At 42.5% G+C, this 20,178-nt stretch overlaps 1 protein-coding gene across 1 annotated transcript in view; it reads right to left on the bottom strand.

The window, feature by feature from the left end:
• Positions 1 to 7,475: 7,475 nt before the first annotated feature.
• Positions 7,476 to 20,178, bottom strand: part of LOC311059736 (limbic system-associated membrane protein-like) — a gene marked incomplete at its 5' end in the record, with an annotated part of 159,693 nt that continues 146,990 nt past the window's right edge. Inside the window, 4 exons of the mRNA XM_084077777.1 lie at positions 7,476 to 7,873; positions 8,667 to 8,815; positions 15,822 to 15,942; positions 16,915 to 17,046. Coding sequence (XP_083933903.1) covers positions 7,776 to 7,873; positions 8,667 to 8,815; positions 15,822 to 15,942; positions 16,915 to 17,046 — 500 coding nt within the window. The 3' untranslated portion in view covers positions 7,476 to 7,775. The remainder of the gene's footprint in view (positions 7,874 to 8,666; positions 8,816 to 15,821; positions 15,943 to 16,914; positions 17,047 to 20,178) is intronic.

Here is a 20,178-nt window from a genome sequence, read left to right as displayed (position 1 = left end):
TTCCATAATATGAAAACATATAATATTAGAATTAGTAGAAAAGGGTCATTCATTAGTGTCATAGACAATTCTATCCAAATATCAGCAGTGCAGAAGGTGGTTGGTTTTAATTAATACCTAGGCCCTACTTTGTGCGTCTTAAGTACCAGGTGTTATGACTTAACTTAAGAACTGGAGGTGTGGCCAGTGCTGTTTGACCACTCAAAATTGTAAAACAGCATTGGCCACACCTCCAGTTCTTAACTTAAGTCATAACACCTGGTACTTAAGACGTGCAAAATAGGGCCCCTAGTGTTCAGGGGTCCAATGCTATGGCTCTCTTCCCACTACGTATAGGCTAACCCAGAGCCTTCCATAACTTGAAACGGATTAATTGTATTTCTTTTTTCATTCTAACCAGAACCACCCCTGAGGGGGAGGTAGGTCATTCAAAAGAAACCTCTCTGGCGCTCGGGTGGCGCAGTGGTAAAGTCACTGCCCACCACCACGGAGGTGTGGGTTCAAATCCACCGTGGTGCATCCGGCTTTGTCGAACGTCTACACCATTGGTTCTCAAAGTGGGGTCCGGGGACCCCCAGGGGTCCTTGAGGGAGTTCCAGGGGTCCCCAGCTAAATGATAGGTAGTTAGGAACCAAATTGACCCTTAGGGTCTGTAACTCAGAGAGTGTACAAATGCAACCAAATGGACCCTAACGGGTCCATTTGGTTACATTTGTACACTCTCAGAGTTATATTAACATTGATTTTACAATATAAATTGGGGTCCCATGATAGAAATACCATTAAATGGGGTCCGTAGCCTAATGCATGTCAAACTGGGGGTCCTTGAAATGGTGATAATGGTCATTGCACGTACTTATACGGGCTGGGGCGGCACCTGTCAGCGGGGAGTGTTGGGTGGGATAGGACGAAGGCTCTGCGTTTTCCAACCTTTTCCCTTGCTGCCCCGTTCTTCCATCTGACACAAACTGAGACCCCACACACATGCACAGACAAAACACAGAGACACACGCTTGTGTTTTTCAAACATGTTAACCACTTAAAGGGATAGTTCACCCCAAAATGACTGTTTTTCCTAACAATTAGTCACCCCATATAGGCTGCCCTAGCGTGTCTGATATCTGGTCTAGAGGGGTGGGTTCAAAATCTCTGGAGGAAAATTCTGTGAGATCCCATTGGTTCACCGATCTGTCCGCCAGCCCCTGCCCCGCCCCGCCCCATGCCCCTCCTCCTCCTCCCCCAATGTGCAGCATTGAGAGCCCTGACGTCACAACATTTGGAGCGACGCCCCCTGCACTCTGGTTGGTTGGGGAAATGAAACACTTCCTATTCCAGGAACGTCAACAGGCTGGTCCAGGCTCTTATTTTTGAGCAAAACTAAAAAATGAAAGCCTGTTCCAGGGGGTCCCCAGCGAAATGTGTTAATATAGCATCACAATAATTTTAACCTGCACTTTAACCTTTTATACTTTGGCTATTTTTTGAAAAAATCGCGAAAATGTGTGGAAACCGTTGAATATATATATATATTTAAAGCCAACAATTCTAACTGGGGATCCTTGGAACAAAATATTTTTAGATGGGCGTCCACGGCCAAATACATAGCATTCTGGGAGTCCTTGACATGAAAAAGTTTGAGAACCACTGATTTAGGCGCCCAGAAAAAAAGGCCATTGATGGTGGATATACAGTAGCCAGCTCTTCATATAATACATTTGTGTTTGAGTCTAGTGGCATCAAGGTAGAATACTTAAAAGTACTGTACTCTAAATCAAGTACTCTCTAAGTAGATGTCTATGTCAGACAATATCTTTCCTTTGTTCTTCCTGTGTGTTAGCTTCAGTTATGTACAGTAACTAGTTAGAAAGTAATGTATAACTGTATTATTATTACTTTACCATAGCTAGTAGTGTAAGTTATTACCATTGCCCAAACAGTGATAATTATGCAGTTATTGATCCAAGTAACTTCTAGTTACTAAGTTACAATGAACAGTTGAACACATTTGTTTTTGACTGAAATAGACATTATTAAGCCTACAATTTATAAACCAAAGTAGAATGTTGTCACATGCAAACATATATATAATAACAGATCTACAAGCTATCACTGCAACGCGCTTCGGTTAGCTTAGATCTGTTGTTTCCCTTCTTTTTAAGCATGCGGCCTACTGCTTAATTAATACTGAGTATGTGAAGGTTATGACAAAAAAGTTATTTTTTAAATGTTATTTTTGAGTAGTAAGTCATTAACGTATTATTCTTCCTGAGTAGCTTGCCCAACACTGGTTAGCTTCAGATCCATACATTCTATTGATATTTGGAAGATGCTTTGCTTGTTTACTCAGTAATGTATTGGTTAAATGGTTGGTTAAATCTAATGCAGTTTGGTAGTAATCTCTCAAGAACAGATTCAGAGCTACGCTACTGAATCTGTCGAGAGCCCCGTTCAGAACACGCGTGCGTTAGCTTACAAGTGGGCGTGCCTTCAGATCAGGAAGCAGGCCGCGCTTTACCCAATCAAATGTAGTGGGCGAGATTTACTATCTGTGCGCTCCCTTCCCACTGAAAACAAACCGAAACTCATTTAACACATCGGGTGCCAGCATTTTATAATAACAGATTAAGTTCGGTGCCGAAATCTCACCGTTGAGCTGCGCAGCGCTGTTTAAACTGTGGACCCCACGACGTGCATTCCATGAGAAAAAAAAGCATGTCTCCATTTTAGCCGATGGTGCTGGCTAACGCCTGGAACGATAACATCGCTCACGCGAGTAACAATGGTGGAGCGATCGTGCACACAAAATGAGTCGTTTTCCCCAGCGTAAAAAGTTTCGGAGTTATAGGGGTTTTAGAGAAGGAAATAGAGCGGAAGCGGATGTGCGCCATGTTTTTTGACACGATGATGCATCTGGCCCATCCTTGTCAGATTCACCGTGGGTGATCCCAAAGCTGCTCCAGCCCCTCCCGTATGGGAAAAAACAAAAAAAACAAAAAGACACCAAACACGGTTCGGACCATGATCGGCACCCGATGTGTTAACAATAGCATCCTTGGAGCAGACAAAACCACGGAAAGATATTCACATTTTAACTTGCTCTTTCATCATAGAAACAAGTGGGCTTATAACCAAAACGACCCATGTTCTCTGGGAGAAGTGGTGTTAGTGTTCTGCGTAGAAATATTGATAGTGGGAATGAAAACATAAGCGCACCACCGGAAGTGGAGCGCTGAGGGCAGACCAAAATCCTGGTTTCCTTGCGCACGGGTGCAAGGTTGCTCAACCTCTGGTCCGGGGCCGACTGGTGGACAGTGATGTTATTGCACAAATAATTGCCAAAACGCTAAGATTGTAATGATATAACATTAACATAAAAAATAATGCAAAATAAAGTGAATTGTATTATTTTTTCTTTAAAAACTTAAATGTGTGTTCATTGTGATGAATTATTTATTATTATTATTGAGTATTAAATATGTTAGTTACATTGATCCAAGTCAGAACCCAATTGATTGATTGATTGATCACTGCAATAAACATGCTCTGAAAATGAATGCAGGCCACTCCTTTGGCCACTTAAAGGAGAATTTTGGACTAAGTTTTTCTTACCTTTTCTATGATGTTATGATCAGGGGTGCACATAACTTTTTAGGTACAGTACTCAGAAGAGCACATGGAGGTGACTTGGTGCGCACCAAATAAATGGTCCCGTCCCGTTTTGTCAACGGGGGGGGGGGGGGGGGGGGGGAGGTGGCTGCTGCGCGAGAAAAAAAAGGATGGTGCCCTGTGCTGCACTGCTTTTATCCGCCAGATTGGGACGTTCACGGCATATTTTGCACCGTTACGGTGCGTTCATCATCGGTGACGAGTGCCTCTAACAGCCGCTGCGTGCACGCAGCGAGGCGATGCGAGGCGACGCGAGGCAACAATCACACAAGCACGTGCAGCATGAGTCCCCTTCCCCTGCGCTTTTATTTTTAATTTTTTCTAAAAAATAAAAGCTTGGAAATTCCTGTCCCAGCTGTTGGTACGCAAAAGCGCCTCGCTTCGTCTGACCTGCGCACCAGTTATGTGCAGCCCTGGTTATGATATCTTAGGATGAATGGTACAGTAGAAATTTTTCATAACTCCATCCCGGGTCCGCCACAGCTTAAAACGTGCGAGGATAGGCCTTGCGTTAGATCACATATTTTAATAGCTTTTTATTTTATTTATTTTTTTAGATCTGACGTTCATAGTGACAGAACACTATGCAACCACATTTTTTTTTTTTAAAGTCTCGCTAGACGAGATTTCAATCTCGTCTAGCGAGACTTATGTTTTTTTTCTTTCTTTTTTTCTGTCACTATGAACGTCAGATCTAAAAAAATAAATTAAAAAAAAGCTATTAAAATATGTGATCTAACGCAGTGTTTATCAACCTTTTTGGTGCCAAGGCACACCTGGCATAGCCAAAATATCCCAGGGCACACCTAGAATTTAGCGGCTGGCCCTGAGTGCATCTCTTCTTTGCTGGTGGAGCTCTCATCATCTTGTAGTAATAATACTGAGTGCCAAAGCATGTACCCTGTGCCCCTTTTATACAGTAGGACAACATATTTGCATTCCTATGGGTGATGGTCGCTACACTGAATGGCCGTATCGATTGACGGACAATCACCGCTATTGTTCTCGAGGGGCTGGGTTCACACTTTCTTCAAACGTCGCGGCACACCTCAGCAGCACTCGCGGCCCAAAATTGGGCCCTTTGCCAGGGTTGATAAACACGCAGTGTTTATCAACCTTTTTGGTGCCAAGGCACACCTGGCATAGCCAAAATATCCCAGGGCACACCTAGAATTTAGCGGCTGGCCCTGAGTGCATCTCTTCTTTGCTGGTGGAGCTCTCATCATCTTGTAGTAATAATACTGAGTGCCAAAGCATGTACCCTGTGCCCCTTTTATACAGTAGGACAACATATTTGCATTCCTATGGGTGATGGTCGCTACACTGAATGGCCGTATCGATTGACGGACAATCACCGCTATTGTTCTCGAGGGGCTGGGTTCACACTTTCTTCAAACGTCGCGGCACACCTCAGCAGCACTCGCGGCCCAAAATTGGGCCCTTTGCCAGGGTTGATAAACACTGATCTAACGCAAGGCCTATCCGCACATGTTTTAAGCTGTGGTGGACCCGGGATGGAGTTATGACATTTTTCTACTGTACCATTCATCCTAAGATATCATAACGTCATAGAAAAGGTAAGAAAAACTTAGTCCAAAATTCTCCTTTAACATGGTGGGGCGCATCCACCGTGGTGCATCCGGCCTTGTCGAGCGTCTCTACTCGAACACAAGTGGCCCGTGTTCGGGGGGAGGGAAGCCTGCGAGGAGGGGGGGGGGGGGGGGGGGGGGGGTGGCACCTCTCAGCGGGGAGTGTTGGGCGGGAGGAGTAGGACGAAGGCTCTACGTCCTCCCGGTGGGGGCTCCTCACGGGCAGGTGAGTCAGTAGGGTACAACCACAGTGACAACACAGAAATGTGTGTGGGGAGGAATCAATTGGCACAACGACTAAATAGGCTCTATGCACAGCAGCCATTTTGGAAAGATATTGGGCCTCTTCTTACTTCCTTCACAGGTGTTACCAATGATACTAATGAAGGCTCTGTTCCATTCTGGTCAGGGTGTCGATATTGTGCATGTTGGCTCACTAGAAACACTCCATTTTGGTTCCCAAATGGCCCCTTATGGTGGGTGTGTAACTCTGAGAATGTACAAATGGAACCAAATGGACCCGTGAGGGTCCATTTGGTTCCATTTGTACACTCTCAGAGTTATGGGGATCCTTGAAAATAAGAGACAACTGTGCCAGACTAAATGGAACAGAGCCTTAATTAGTATTATTGGTAACACCTGTGAAGGAAGTAAGGAATGGGCCCAATTCATTCCCAATATGGCTGCTGTGCATAGAACCAATTGGGGAGAAAAGGGGTCAAAATAATTGTCTACTCTAATAATAATAAAATAAACATGGGTGGGCCACAAATGCTGTTGAGATTTTCAAGTTGACTACGATCCCCAAAAAAGGTTGGGAACCGTTGCTCCTGACGTCTTCAGCTCTTCGAGATACAGATGATTGTTTGAGAGTTTCTCCTGTCACAAGACAAGATATAACAAAACCCCCATTCAAACCCAGAACCCCCAAAGACGAGAATTAGCACAAACAGAGAAACACGTACAAATTAAGAATAATAGAAGAAGTCCTTAAAAAACAGTGCATTGTTTTTTTCTCTTTGTCCATTTCATTATCATCGGGTCTTTTTGTGTTTTCCAAAACGTATCTTAGTAAATCGTTCATATGATCACATCTCTTTGCATCTAACGCTGCATAAGGAGAACGTCAAGTTTCATCTAGCCTCTCAAGCCAGACAACTATTCCACAATCTTCTAATGCTTCATGGTCTGTTACTACGCCTCCTGAAGGCCACGGATGGAAGCTGTCATCTGGTTTGTCGTCGCCGTTCATGAAAATATATTTAAAAATGTCTTTCAAATATATTTTTGAATTTCCATTCCCACTAAGCAGCAAGCTGTACATCCGTTGACTAATCTGATTTACAGTAGGACACATTTATGCAGTGGTGGAAAAAGTACTCAAATGTTTTACTGAAAGAGGTGGTGCCATGGTTTTGCACTTTTTCTGTTTTTCATGTGTCTATGAGGTTGATATAACTTCATTAAGCCCCCTGGTGGTGTTTTTATGGTGTTTTATGTCTTCTCTGACTATTTTGAGTTTCTTCCTGGAGGCTGAAACCTTGAGGGTCAAACGTGCCAATAGAAAAACAGTCATTTAATGACACAGTAAAAATATCATCAAAATATTATTATCATAACACAACAGGTGTGGGCATGAGGAGGAGGAGGGACTGGGACAGGTGGGTGGTGATAAGGTGGTGGAGGAGGTGCTACGGTGAGAACCAGGTATACTTAATGAACTGGAGGCGTGCCCACATAAAAACACAATTTTAACACTTTCTGTACATTTTTTCTTCCTCCTAGTATAACCATAATACCTGATGATGTTTTAGGGGGGGGGGGGGTATCACTGAAAATCACGGCACCCCGTCTTTAAGTAAAAGTATCAATACTACAATGTAGAAGTACTCTGTTACAAGTAAAAGTCCAGAATTCAAAATTCACTTGAGTAAAAGTACAAAAGTATTGGTGTCAAAATGTACTTAAAGTGCCAAAAGTAAAAGTACTAAAATGTTTGAAAATAGCCGATCTACAAGCTCACAACGTGTCGCGATGCAATGCGTTGTGAGCTTGTAGATCGTCTATTTTCAAATAGCCTAGGTATAAAATAGGGCTAAAGTGGTTAATATGTGTATGTTTTACAATGTAATAATTTATATCTGCAAAGTAACTAGTAACTATTAGCCTCTGAGATGTAGTGGAGTAGAAGTAAAAGTATAGACAATTGGAAATACTCCAGTAAAGTAAAAGTACCTCAAAATTGTACTTAAGTACGGTACTTGAGTAAATGTACTTAGTTACTTTACACCACTGCATGTGGCTGCAAAGTGGGGGAGGCGGTACTTCCGCTGTAGTTTCTCGGCATCTTCAGCGCTTCCATTGTACAGACTTTATGACGGAATTAAGCATTTGAAAATTGTGAGTCAACAGTCAAGAGACAGGTAGTCGTCAGAACACAATGCAACCAGTTCAGGGAAGGTACGGTTGGTGGCGGTCGGAGCGGGCATCAGGGACGGAGGGTAGAGGAGGAAGGCAGTATTAACACTTGAAGAAAAGGCAGACGATGCAGCTGAACATGAGCCACAGTGAGTGAGACACACAAGCAGAGCCACTGATGTCTTGACCTGTTCCTGGTCCTGGAGGGAGGGAGGGAGAGAGAGAGAGAGAGAGAGAGAGAGAGAGAGAGAGAGAGAGAGAGAGAGAGAGAGAGAGAGAGAGAGAGAGAGAGAGAGAGAGAGAGAGAGAGAGAGAGAGAGAGAGAGAGAGATTTTATTAATATTGTTTAATTTTTATTATATTTATTTTCACTGTCACACTGTTTTTACCTGAGTACTTTGTTACTTTTCACCACTAAATGTACTATAGAGGAAGAGACTGGCATTGTCTATTAGTAGAGTAAATATAGAGGAAGAGACTTGTCTATTAGTAGAGTAACTTTATAGAGACTAACATTCTGGATGTCCAGTCTGTTAGTAGAGTAACTTACTATAGAGACTGGCATTCTGGATGCCCAGTCTGTTAGTCGAGTAACTCACTATAGAGACTGGCATTCTGGATGTCCAGTCTGTTAGTAGAGTAACTTACTATAGAGACTGGCATTCTGGATGTCCAGTCTGTTAGTAGAGTAATTTACTATAGAGACTGGCATTCTGGATGTCCAGTCTGTTAGTAGAGTAACTTACTATAGAGACTGGCATTCTTGATGCCCAGTCCTTTAGTAGAGTAACTTACTATAGAGACTGGCATTCTTGATGCCCAGTCTGTTAGTAGAGTAACTTACTATAGAGACTGGCATTCTGGATACCCAGTCTGTTAGTAGAATAACTTACTATAGAGACTAACATTCTGGATACCCAGTCTGTTAGTAGAGTTACTATAGAGGAAGAGACTGGCATTCTGGATGTCCAGTCTGTTAGTAGAGTAACTTACTATAGAGGAAGAGACTGGCATTCTGGATGCCCAGTCTGTTAGTGGCCACACAGGTGTAGTTCCCATAATCCTCCTGGGTGACATTGGCGATGGTCAGGACAGAGGAGGTACCGAGGGTCTGGATGTTGATGGCCTGACCGTTGGATATTCTGGACAGAGAGAGAGAGAGAGAGAGAGAGAGAGAGAGAGAGAGAGAGAGAGAGAGAGAGAGAGAGAGAGAGACACACACACACACACACACACACACACACACACACACACACACACACACACACACACACACACACACACACACACACACACACACACACACACACACACAGTTAAAATGTGCTTAAAGTGCCAAAGTAAAAGTACTACTACCATTATGCAGAATGTAACTAAAGACTATATTATAAAGTTAGTCTGGCTGTTGATGGCCTGACTGGTGGATTACTTTGCAGATATAAATTATGATATTATGAAACATACATTAACCACTTTAGCCCTGGGTATCCTTGTAGATCTGCTATTTTCAAATAGTTTAGTACTTTTACTTTTGGTATTTTAAGTACATTTTGATGCCAATACTTTTGTACTTTTACTCAAGTAAATTTTGAATTCTGGACTTTTACTTGAATTCTGGGCTTTTTCCGCAACTGGTGCCATGAAGTCAGCAACATACACATTATGCTTAAAAAGTTGTATCAGCCAAATAAAGATGCAATCCATAACATTTTGTGTGTGAGTACAAATTTGACCAATCTATAGTAGAGCATGTTAATACAATATAACACATAGCCTACTAAACACAATTGTGGTGGTTGTATATTTGGTCTACCCGCTCTTCTATTGTAAAATGTACATCCTGTGGTCATGTAGGACATCTACTGGCTGACAAGAGGTATTGCATCAAAACAAATAATTCGCTGCTCAATCAAGCTGCCACTTTTATAGTTCAAGTAAAAATGTGGTGGCTCGTGCGGGGGACCCGTTCAAATCGCAGGCCTCAGTTGTAAATTGGATATTATCCAGCTCAAAACGCGTCGCAATGCGACGTGTTTTGAGCTTGTAGATCTGCTATTTTTTGCTATTTTTTAATTGAAAACCTATGTTAACTTCACAAATTAAATACAAATACATTGGACATAAAAAAAACAATAGAATTTTAATACTAGTCATTAAGCTACTACTATAGACTGAAGTGATTAAAGCGGGTCATGTTTGGAATTGTAACAGCTGAAATCAATAATATATCAGTAGGCCTATTCCTATTAACCTGCGGGCCGCATTAAGTGAAGGTGGGGGTCGCATGTGGCCCCCGGGCCGCCAGTTGCCCATGTATGATGTAGATGAACCATTTTAATTTCCCATATAAGAGACGTTTAAGACAGTTCATTATTTTAATTACTAGGCCCGTGCCCTCTTCCCTCTTCAAATTAAGCCGCTTCCCTTCTTTGTCCCATTTGAATTTGCTGTTATGCTTGTTTTTTTTGTTCATATATATTTGTATTAGGGAATTAAATGCAATTGTACAAAGGTACAGGTGTATGTACAATTAACCCTTTTTATTTTTTATCCCCACATTGTCTCTGTATATACGAAAAAGAAAAGAGAAGAAAACAAATATATATGTGACTGTTTTTTTGCAAACAAAACTCCCAAATTAGTTAATAGCCCAGTTAGACTCCAGTTAGATGTCTGACATAAATGTCAGAGCTTAAATCGACATGTAAATATGAAATAAATCCATAAACATGTAGCTAAGATATAAGGTTAGAGCTAGCAACCGCTAATTCAAGTGGTGTTTTCTCTACTTCAGAGTTTTAACTTGACTTCAGTTCTATAAGCTGTAGTTTCAAGACTATTCAGTCAATCTTATTAACCAATATATTATTTTGCTATGATTCCCTGCTTTCATATGACGTGAAAAAAATTAAATTAAATGAAAAAAAAAAATGCTAGATGACTGTCTCCCAGTCAAATTTGGTCACATATATAGACATACAGGTATTCACAGACCTAAGTATAGTAATAAAAAGAGAAAACGGAAAATGTTGGGTATTGTCTATTCCATTGTCAGAAATTAGTTAAATAAGGCAGTTGTAAATAGGGATAACTTAATTTAACAACAACAAAAAAGAAAGAATAAGAGAAAAAAAAAGGGGAGAGACAGGGATTCGGCATCACAGACTTTTTAGTTTTTTTGTTTTGCGGACAGAGACTTTGACTGTGAGTTTAATAGGCAGTTATTTAACCAGGGTGGGGCTCCATTTTATCATGCGATGCGTTGTGAGCTTGTAGACTGGCTAGTGTATAATATTGTCGTTTACAGCCTGTAATTTGGTGCTGTCATGAAGAAAGGAAGAACCTTCGTTATCCATTTGTGGAATATTAGTATGCAGTTGAGGCCCTAACCTTTAACCTCTGAGAGCATTAACATCCAGCAAGCTCATAACAAAGTTATCATGTCAACCATTAACCTTTTCACAGTGAATAAATCAATAGAATTTGCTGACACAGTTTGCTGAGCACCTCTGTGATGGACTGGACTAAATATCAACACTAAATCTTGCTTGTTTAACCCTTTAAGACCGGGAACGCATCTGTGTAATTTTATGATTTCTTTGGCTCTATAAAAATAGCAGATATACAAGCTCGTAGCGCGGCACCGAGTGCCGCACTACGAGCTTGTAGATCTGCTATTTATTTTTTTTAATCGTGAAAATGTGCGCAAATCTTTAGTTTGAATATATACATACTTTTTTTAAGCAAAAGTTTTTAACTCAAATCTTTGCTTCTGGGGATTTTACAAATGTCTTTTAAATCCTAACATTTCTTTTTTTCCTAATTTTCTTTTTTTTTTTACTTGAGTTGCTATATTTTCAATGGTTTTCAAACTTTTTTCATGTCAAGGACCCCCAAAATAATATATATTTGTAGGTGGACCGAGGGGTCCTTGACATGAAAAAAGTCAAAAAATATTTTGTTCCAGGGACCCCCAGAAGCAAAGATTTGAGTTAAAAATGATTTGCACACAGGGGCACGGTGGTGCAGTTGGTAGCGCTGTCGCCTCACAGCTAGAAGGTCCTGGGTTCAATTCCCGCCGGGGACGCTGTGGGCGCTGGGGGCGTGTTCTCTCCTCCACGTCATCAGTGCCCATACCCAAGGTGGGGTTGGTGAAAGGGCCTACTCTGTGTGGAGTTTGCATGTTCTCCCCGTGTCTCCTAGGGTAGTTAATACCCTCACAAAAACATGCAGTAATCCTGGTCACTATACTGCCTCCCCCTGGTCAGCCAGGGCGTCTGATGGAGGGGAAAGGAACTGGTTGGAATAACGTGTTCCTTCCACGTGCTACGTCTAACCAGGGAACCTCCCCCCTGTCGGGTGATAAGAAGCGGCCTGCTTGCTCCTCATGCATTGAAGGAGGCATGAGCTTCAGCTTGGGCTCTCCCTAGGCTGGCAGAGGGAGAGTAGCGCCCAAGATTACATAGGCAATTGGCACTGGGTGAAAAAATAAGGGTTACAAAATCGTGGGATAAAAATTATAGAAAAAAAAAAATGATTTGCAGAAATTTTCAAGATTTTTCTAAAAATAGCAGATCTACAAGCTCATAGCGCGGCACTCGGTGCCGCGCTATGAGCTTGTATATCTGCTGTTTTTGAATAGCCAAAGAAATCTTAAAATGACACACATGCGTTCCCTTCCCGGCCTTAAAGGTTTAATAGCAAAGAACACAGCATGGATTCCACCACTTGTTCTAGCCTAGAGTGAGACATTCCTGTCAGGAAGAAAACGGAAGTTAACACATTCACTGCCGGGTATTATTTAATTCATTCATTCTTCCGCTGGTGCCACCGTTTTCTAACTTGTTTTGACGATCTTTGGTGAGCCGTGGAAGCCACCACGTGCACGGCACGCAGATGTAAACAAAGAGTGTTTATTCAGGGGTTTCCCCCGTTTCTCCAGCTCTTTAGTGAACAGAAAATGCATCGTCATGTCCGGATACCAATTTAATCCATTCAAGAGAAATAACTCAGACAGGATGCATAAACAAGTGAAATTGGAAGTAATTAAACCAATAATTGAGCAGAATAAATTGGAACTGGATCACAAGCTGATAAATGACCTTTGTGAGATTCTCTCTTCTGATTGGATTAAATACGCATTTTACATGAAAATGTTCTTTTAATTTATTAAACAGCTGGTGTGGATTACTATCAAAATACAATATAACTAATACATCTGCAGTGGTTGGAGGTATTACCCTTAGGGCCTATTTTCGGCGGTGCCTTACCCAGTATCCCTAAACTTCTTTGAAATGTTTTACTATTTCAAAAAACATTTTCAAATAGTTCAACCGGCCGATCTACATCGACACGTTGTGAGCTTGTAGATTGGCTATTTGAACTATTTGAAAATGTTTTTTAAAAAAAGTAAAAAAAATCGCAAAGACGTTTAGGGATAATGGGTAAGGCACCGGCGAAAATAGGGCTATGACTGTGGTGTCCTGTAGGACATCAACAATGTTAGAGTTATTTGAAGCAGATGTCACACCGGATTGGACACTAGACGCACTGCCATCTTTATTGTAGTCATTGTAGCAAAATACCCCTCTCTGTCGGGAGAGAAACAATAGACATAAAACCTGAATAATGTAGCTTTAAGTTAAAGTGCTTTCAACCTACAGTAATCGTACCTACTGTACAGGTAAGTCTTGGAGATGTGCTAATCTGAACTGTAGCGCGGCAGCCAGAGTTTATGCTGACACACACCAGGCTGATACAGATAATTAGCATAAAAAGGAAAAGGCCTAGCATGATTTGGGCCAAAAGGAGGACAGGGAGTTGGCAGAGAGATAAAGTGGCAAAGGGCCTTCCCTCTAGGACATCCTGGGGACAAGGACAGCGGAACAGAGACAGAGCGTACATGTACGTGTACACTGTGCTGGTTTTGCCGTCAGCATCCCTGGATGATAAGGCCAGGAGCAGATCTATTCTCCTGTGTCTCTTCATGGTAAGTGAGTGTGCTATTACACAGGACTACCAGCTCACAGAGCCGGCTGAGAGTCCCAGATACCAATGAGACCCTATTCCTACAGGCCTCAGAGCACAAGACTATTTTCTTTTATAATTAAATGATAAAAAAAAACTTCTGGCCAAGAAGTCAACATTTTTGACTTCTTGGCCAGAGCCTCAAAGTGTTTTTTTACCCTGGTTAAATAAAGAATATAAAAGTATGTCCCTGTGTTAACCCATGTGATCAAACATACACTTATGATAAAACGTATGATAGTTAATGGGGAGTTTTATGATTTGATGAAGGGATTTAGGATAAGTAGAAAATGTATTCATGTATAATGACTTATGTGTAATTAGGCAGGCCGAATAGAGGGATCTCTTATTGATTCATAAACCACTTCAACCTATACACATTTCGACCATTTGAAAATAGTCAACCTACAAGCTCACAATGCATCGCATTGTGACGCATTGTGAGCTTGTAGATCTGCTATCTTCAAAGGATTTTTATACATTTGAAAACTTTTGAAATGGGACATTCTGAAAAATGACTACTTTCTACTTCTGTACTTTAAGTACATGTTGATAGCGATACTTTTGTACTGTACAGTGATCAAACAACGACCGTCACGCCTGTCTGTCATATCAGCTGACAACTCACTTTGTGTCGTTTGGTCTGTTGCTGCGGGCAACAAAGCACCGAGCGGAGCAGGTATACTCAGAAAGAACATTTAAACATTTAATATCCGCCAGAATGAAAGGCATGGCCGAGACTATGTTTTGCACAGTGTCCGTCCGTCCGTCCGTCCGTCCGTCTGTGAGCAGCTAATGTCCGGCACCATTGTCCCGGTCGCTGAAAAACTGTGCACACACACTCCCTGGATGCCAAAGCCAAACCTCTGACCCAATTCTTTCAGATTGGCCTGTTATAGCGCCACCATGAGCCCGATTTTTGTCCTACAGATTTTGTCCAAACATCACGGAAATCAGTACACAGTATCTCTATAGTCACGTGATCAACACGGATCTGTCCGATTTTCTATATTGCATCCTGATTGGCTAAGATTGGCTTCCAAAGTTTGCAGGATTTGTTCGTTTTGAACAAAATGCCTCAAATCATGAACGCAGTATGTGATTTGAAGTGAAATTTTGCACGCACATTCCCACTAGGCCGAGGAAGAAATAACACCCTTTTCAAATTGGCCTGTTATAGCGCCACCAGCAGGTCTCATTTAGCAAAACACATTTGTCTTGGTCAAATCTTGGTGAAGTGACTTACTGTAAAAAAAAAAAAAAAAAAAAAATCCCAGAGAAACTGAGAAAGGACAGTGTCAGTGGGAGCCTCACAACCAAAATCTCACGTCCCATTAAATTGGGCCCAAATGTACAGAGTAATGAGTGTTCCTGTCGCTGTGTTTCTCTGGACAGTCCATATTTTAATGTCATGGATAAAAAAAACTTAGAACAAGTCCTGAACTCTTTGTCAGCGTGTGTGTGTGTGTGTGTGTGTGTGTGTGTGTGTGTGTGTGTGTGTGTGTGTGTGTGTGTGTGTGTGTGTGTGTGTGTGTGTGTGTGTGTGTGTGTGTGTGCAGTGGTGGAAAGCAACTAATTACATTTTTGAGGAATTTTTACTTTACTGGAGTATTTCCATTTTCCCTATTATTTTACTTCTACTCCACTACATCTTAGAGACAAATATTGTACTTTTACTCGCAATTATTTTAAAACTTTAGTTACTAGTTACTTTGTAGATTTTGATTATTATTACAAAACATACCATTAACCACTTCAGCCCTATGTAAACTTTGGCTATTTGAAAATAGCCGATCTACAAGCTCACAACGTGTCACATGGCGACGCATTGTGAGCTTGTAGATCTGCTATAACTAGTACTTTTACTTTTGGTATACTTGAAGTACATTTTGATGCTAATACTTTTGTACTTTTACTCAAGTACATTTTAAGATTTTAATTCCGGACTTTCACTTGTAACAGAGTATTTCTACATTGCAGTATTGATACCTTTACTTAAGGAAACAATTGGAGTACTTTTTCCACCACTGTGTGTGTGCGTGCATGCGTGCATGCGTGCGTGCGTGCGTGCGTGCGTGCGTGCGTGCGTGCGTGCGTGCGAGTGTGTGTATGAGGTTGTACCTCTTGTCGTCTCTGTACCATTCAAACTCTGGCGTGGGCACAGCGGTGGCATCACATTGCAGAATGGCCATGCGACCCACCTGGCTCTCTGTGCTCTGAGTTCTCTGTATGGTGGGGGGATCTAAACACAGTCACAGGAAAGGAAACTATTCAACCACTGTTATCCACTTAACTTTAACATCCATGTATGTAAGGACTTAAAGAGGTATGTTACCCCACGTTATTCTTGCCTTTATTATGACGTTATGATATCCTAGGACGAGTGGTACAGAACAGAAATTACATAACTCCATAACGGATCCGCCACAATTAAAAAAAAACGCCTATGGTTCTTGCTTTAAATTACATATTGTAAATAATTTGTATCCCTCGATTTTGTAACCCTTTTTTCACCCGGTGCCAATTTGCTAAGTGATCCTGGGCACTACACTCCCCCCACCAGCCTAGGGAGGCCAGGGCCGAGCTCATGCCTCCTTCAATGCATGAGAGCCAACTGACCTTCTTGTCACCTGACAGGGGGGAGTTTCCCTGGTTGGACGTAGCGCGTGGAAGGAACACGTTATTCCAACCAGTTCCCTTCCCCTCCATCAGGCGCCCTGGCTGACCAGGGGGAGGCGGTATAGTATAGACCAGGATTACTACATGTTTTTGTGAGGGTATTAACTACCCTAGGAGACACGGGGAGAACATGCAAACTCCACACAGAGTTTAGGCCCTTTCGTCAACCTCACCTAGGGTATGGGCGCTGATGACGCGGAGGAGAAGACACGACCCCAGCGCCCACAGCGTCCCCGACGGGAATAGAACCCAGGACCTTAAATGACATACTTTAATAGCTTTTTTAACAGTTTTCTGTTAGTTTGTGAGATCTGATTTTTACAGTGAGAGAACACTATGCAACTTGTTGTTCTTGAACGCGCTCGACCGTAAGCCACGCTTTCACGACACTTCCGGCGCCTGACCGAAAGTGTCGTGAAAGCTCGGCTTACGGTGACGGATGTTTTCTAAATGTGTCTGTCTGTCTGTCTGTCTGTCTGTCTGTCTGTCTGTCTGTCTAGGTTTCCATCCATCCATCCATCGTGTCATGTCTCACAGTTAACGACCACGTTGACGTATTTGACGTCGGGCGTGGCCACGTCGTTGCTGGCCTTGCACTGGTAGCGTCCCGCCTGGTTCCTCATGATGCCTGTGATGTCCAGGTACTCCTCTCCGTCCAACGGCTCCGCTGCACAAAGAGGGAGACATCCAACCAGAGAGAGAGAGAGAGGTGAACGCATGTAGACAATAAATCAAGTACAAAAGCCACTGCCCCAACACCATGGAAGGTTGTGGGTTCGAAATCCACCGTGGTGCGTCCGGCTTTGTCGAGCGTCTACACGAACACAATAGGCTCTAGTCACAGCAACCATATTGGGAATGAATTGGGCCCCTTCCTTATTTCCTTCACAGGTGTTACCAATAATACTAATTAAGGCTCTGTTCCATTTAGTGTGGCATAGTGGTTGTCTTATTTTCAAGGACCACCATAACTCTGAGAGTGTACAAATGGAACCAAATGGACCCGTTACACACCCACCATAAGGGGGCATTTGGGAACCAAAATGGAGTGTTTCTAGTGAGCCAACATGCACGATATCAGCACCCTGACCAGAATGGAACAGAGCCTTCATTAGTATCATTGGTAACACCTGTGAAGGAACAGGAAGTAAGAAGGGGCCCAATTTCTTCCCAATATGGCTGCTGTGCATAGAGCCTATTGGCCCGTGTTCGGGGAGGGAAGCCGGGCGGGGAGGGTGTTATCGGTCATTGCACTTACTCCTACGGCCTGGGGCGGCACCTGTCAGCGGGGAGTGTTGGGCGGGAGGAGTACTTAAGTTAAAATTGTACTTAAGTACAGTACTTGAGTAAATGTACTTAGTTACTTTACACCACTGTTTATATCGAGCATAAAACCCCACAGGGCACATTTGTTGTTTAAAAAAACAGAGAGAAAGAAACAAAAACCCATCAGAAAAAAAGACTTTACATGTGGTGCCAATTAGCATCGAAGGTTATCTGTACAAATGTCAAGGAAACCGTTTCATTAGAGCGGGAAAATACAACAGGGGCTAAAGCATTATGTATCTAGCTAATTGGTTTAACGAGCTGACAGGTTAATGAGCTGACAGGTTAATCAGCCATGCACACACCACCTCTCTCATCTCCTTAACGAGGTGAAGATTGGTCTTGCTACGGAGAGAATGTCAAGCATGTCCATGAAATGAGCTGTGCATCAATCACACTGCAAGCAGACATCAGCAGTGGTGGAAAGTAACCGAGCACTGTATGCAGTACAATGTTGAGGTACTTTGACTTTACTTGAATATTTCATTTTTAACTTATAGCCTACTGCACTACATCTCAGAGGCAAATATTGTACTCTTTACTCTACAACGCTACATTTATTTGATATGTTTAGATACTATAGTTACTTTGCAGATTAAGATGATTACATAACATACATTAAGCAATTAAGCAATAATAAATATTGTACTGCAAATTGGAAATACTCCAGTAAAGTAAACAATCCTCAAAATTGTACTTGAGTACAGTACTTGAGTAAATATACTTAGTTACTTTACACCACTCATACTTACAGCTGTGCTCCCTACATTAACCACTTAGGCCCTAGTTTATACTTTCAGCATTTTTCTAAAATAGCAGTTGTAGCTGATCTACAAGCTCACAGCACAGCATTTGACCTCATCTGCTACGTTTAAACCTTTCACCATCAGGGTTAACTCTTTGCCTGCCACTGACGAGTTCCCTCGTTGGATTCTGCCAAGGCGCAGCCTGCCACTGACAAGGCTGTCGAGTTATGTGTTTTCAGTGGTTCAGTGGTTTTCCACCAGATGGCGCTGTTCGCTACCTTATGAATGATACTTTCACTGCCAGATGACGACCGACTGACAGAATTGACGTCATTTAAAAAAAACATAAACGTCTTGTTTACTTCTTGTTTATTTCCTGTGGGAAAATGGCCTTATCTCCGTTCGTGTTGCTTTACGGCAAAAACAAGCCACATTCAACAGACCACAGCGGTGCAACGGATTACCGCAACTGGATGTATTTTTTTCCCGAGACTCCCGAGACCCCTGTGCGTGTAATGAAGAGATCTCCGTGCGGACGGCGATCCCACGGATAATATTCCATGATTTTTCAAAGGTCAGTAAAATGGCTCGTTTTCCCTGGCAGTTGCTTAACACTATACTCTGGCAGTTAAAGAGTTAACTTGTTTATGTTCTGTTGACATCTTCCAGATGGCAGTCAGTAGGAGTAGCGTCATTGGGTATTCTACGCAATGATCACATCATTATGCAACAACGTCACTATGTCGTCATCACGAGTCGACCATGACCTTTAAAATGAATCATCAAATTAACAATATGCCATTTAGCAACTTTTACCAACGTTTCCACCTGCTTGTAGCCACTTCAGTTTTTTTTTTGTTTACTGAGCTGAAGTGTGTGTGTGTGTGTGTGTGTGTGTGTGTGTGTGTGTGTGTGTGTGTGTGTGTGTGCGTGCGTGCGTGCGTGCGTGCGTGCGTGCGTGCGTGCGTGCGTGCGTGCGTGCGTGCGTGCGTGCGTGCGTGCGTGCGTGCGTGCGTGTGTGCGTGAGTGAGAGAGAGGGGGGGGAGGGGGTGCTCTGAATCACAAACCAGCAACTTCAGCTGGCAACTGGATGATGTAATTTGCATAGCATGGCTCATGCATCATTCATTGGCATCACTTTACCACAATGAGAAACATTTATTTAGTAAATGCTAATTTATGTTAAGCAGTTGATTTGGGACACTTCTGAGTCGAGTCGATATCAACATTAATTTTATTTTCTCTCTCTCTCTCTCTCTCTCTCTCTCTCTCTCTCTCTCTCTCTCTGTCTAATGAAATCCTTTTGTTTTCGGTATAGCAGCATACTGTAAACCGTATCATTGGAGTAAATCCTCCGTTGTTCACCTGTCAAAGGGCCAAAACTACAGCATTCGCTGTGGTTTTGTTTGTGCTCCATTAGCCGCTGAAGCAGCACTGAAACAACACAGGTGTTCGGAGCCTGAATCAGACGGATGTTTGAGGAGACGATATGCTCAGCGGAGCAGGACCAGTCCACTCACACTCTCCGTCTGCTCGCAGAACCAAAGGAAATGCTGTCGATTCTCTCCCTCTCCGTTACGTCTCTCTGTACCCACACACCCCTCTGCAGCGTGTTTCCTCCCCACACACACACAGACGATATTATGTGCGTCATCTTGCTAAACTAATGGCCTAAGTCATTTTTTGAGGAAAATATTATTTTTGCTTAAGTCAGCTCCTCATGACAC

Source organism: Gymnoscopelus microlampas (assembly GCF_963454915.1).
Source record: "Gymnoscopelus microlampas genome assembly, chromosome: 14".
NCBI classification, from domain to species: domain Eukaryota; kingdom Metazoa; phylum Chordata; class Actinopteri; order Myctophiformes; family Myctophidae; genus Gymnoscopelus; species Gymnoscopelus microlampas.
The sequence above is the reverse complement of the archived record's forward strand: the minus strand, read 5'-3'. Positions and strand labels throughout refer to the sequence as shown.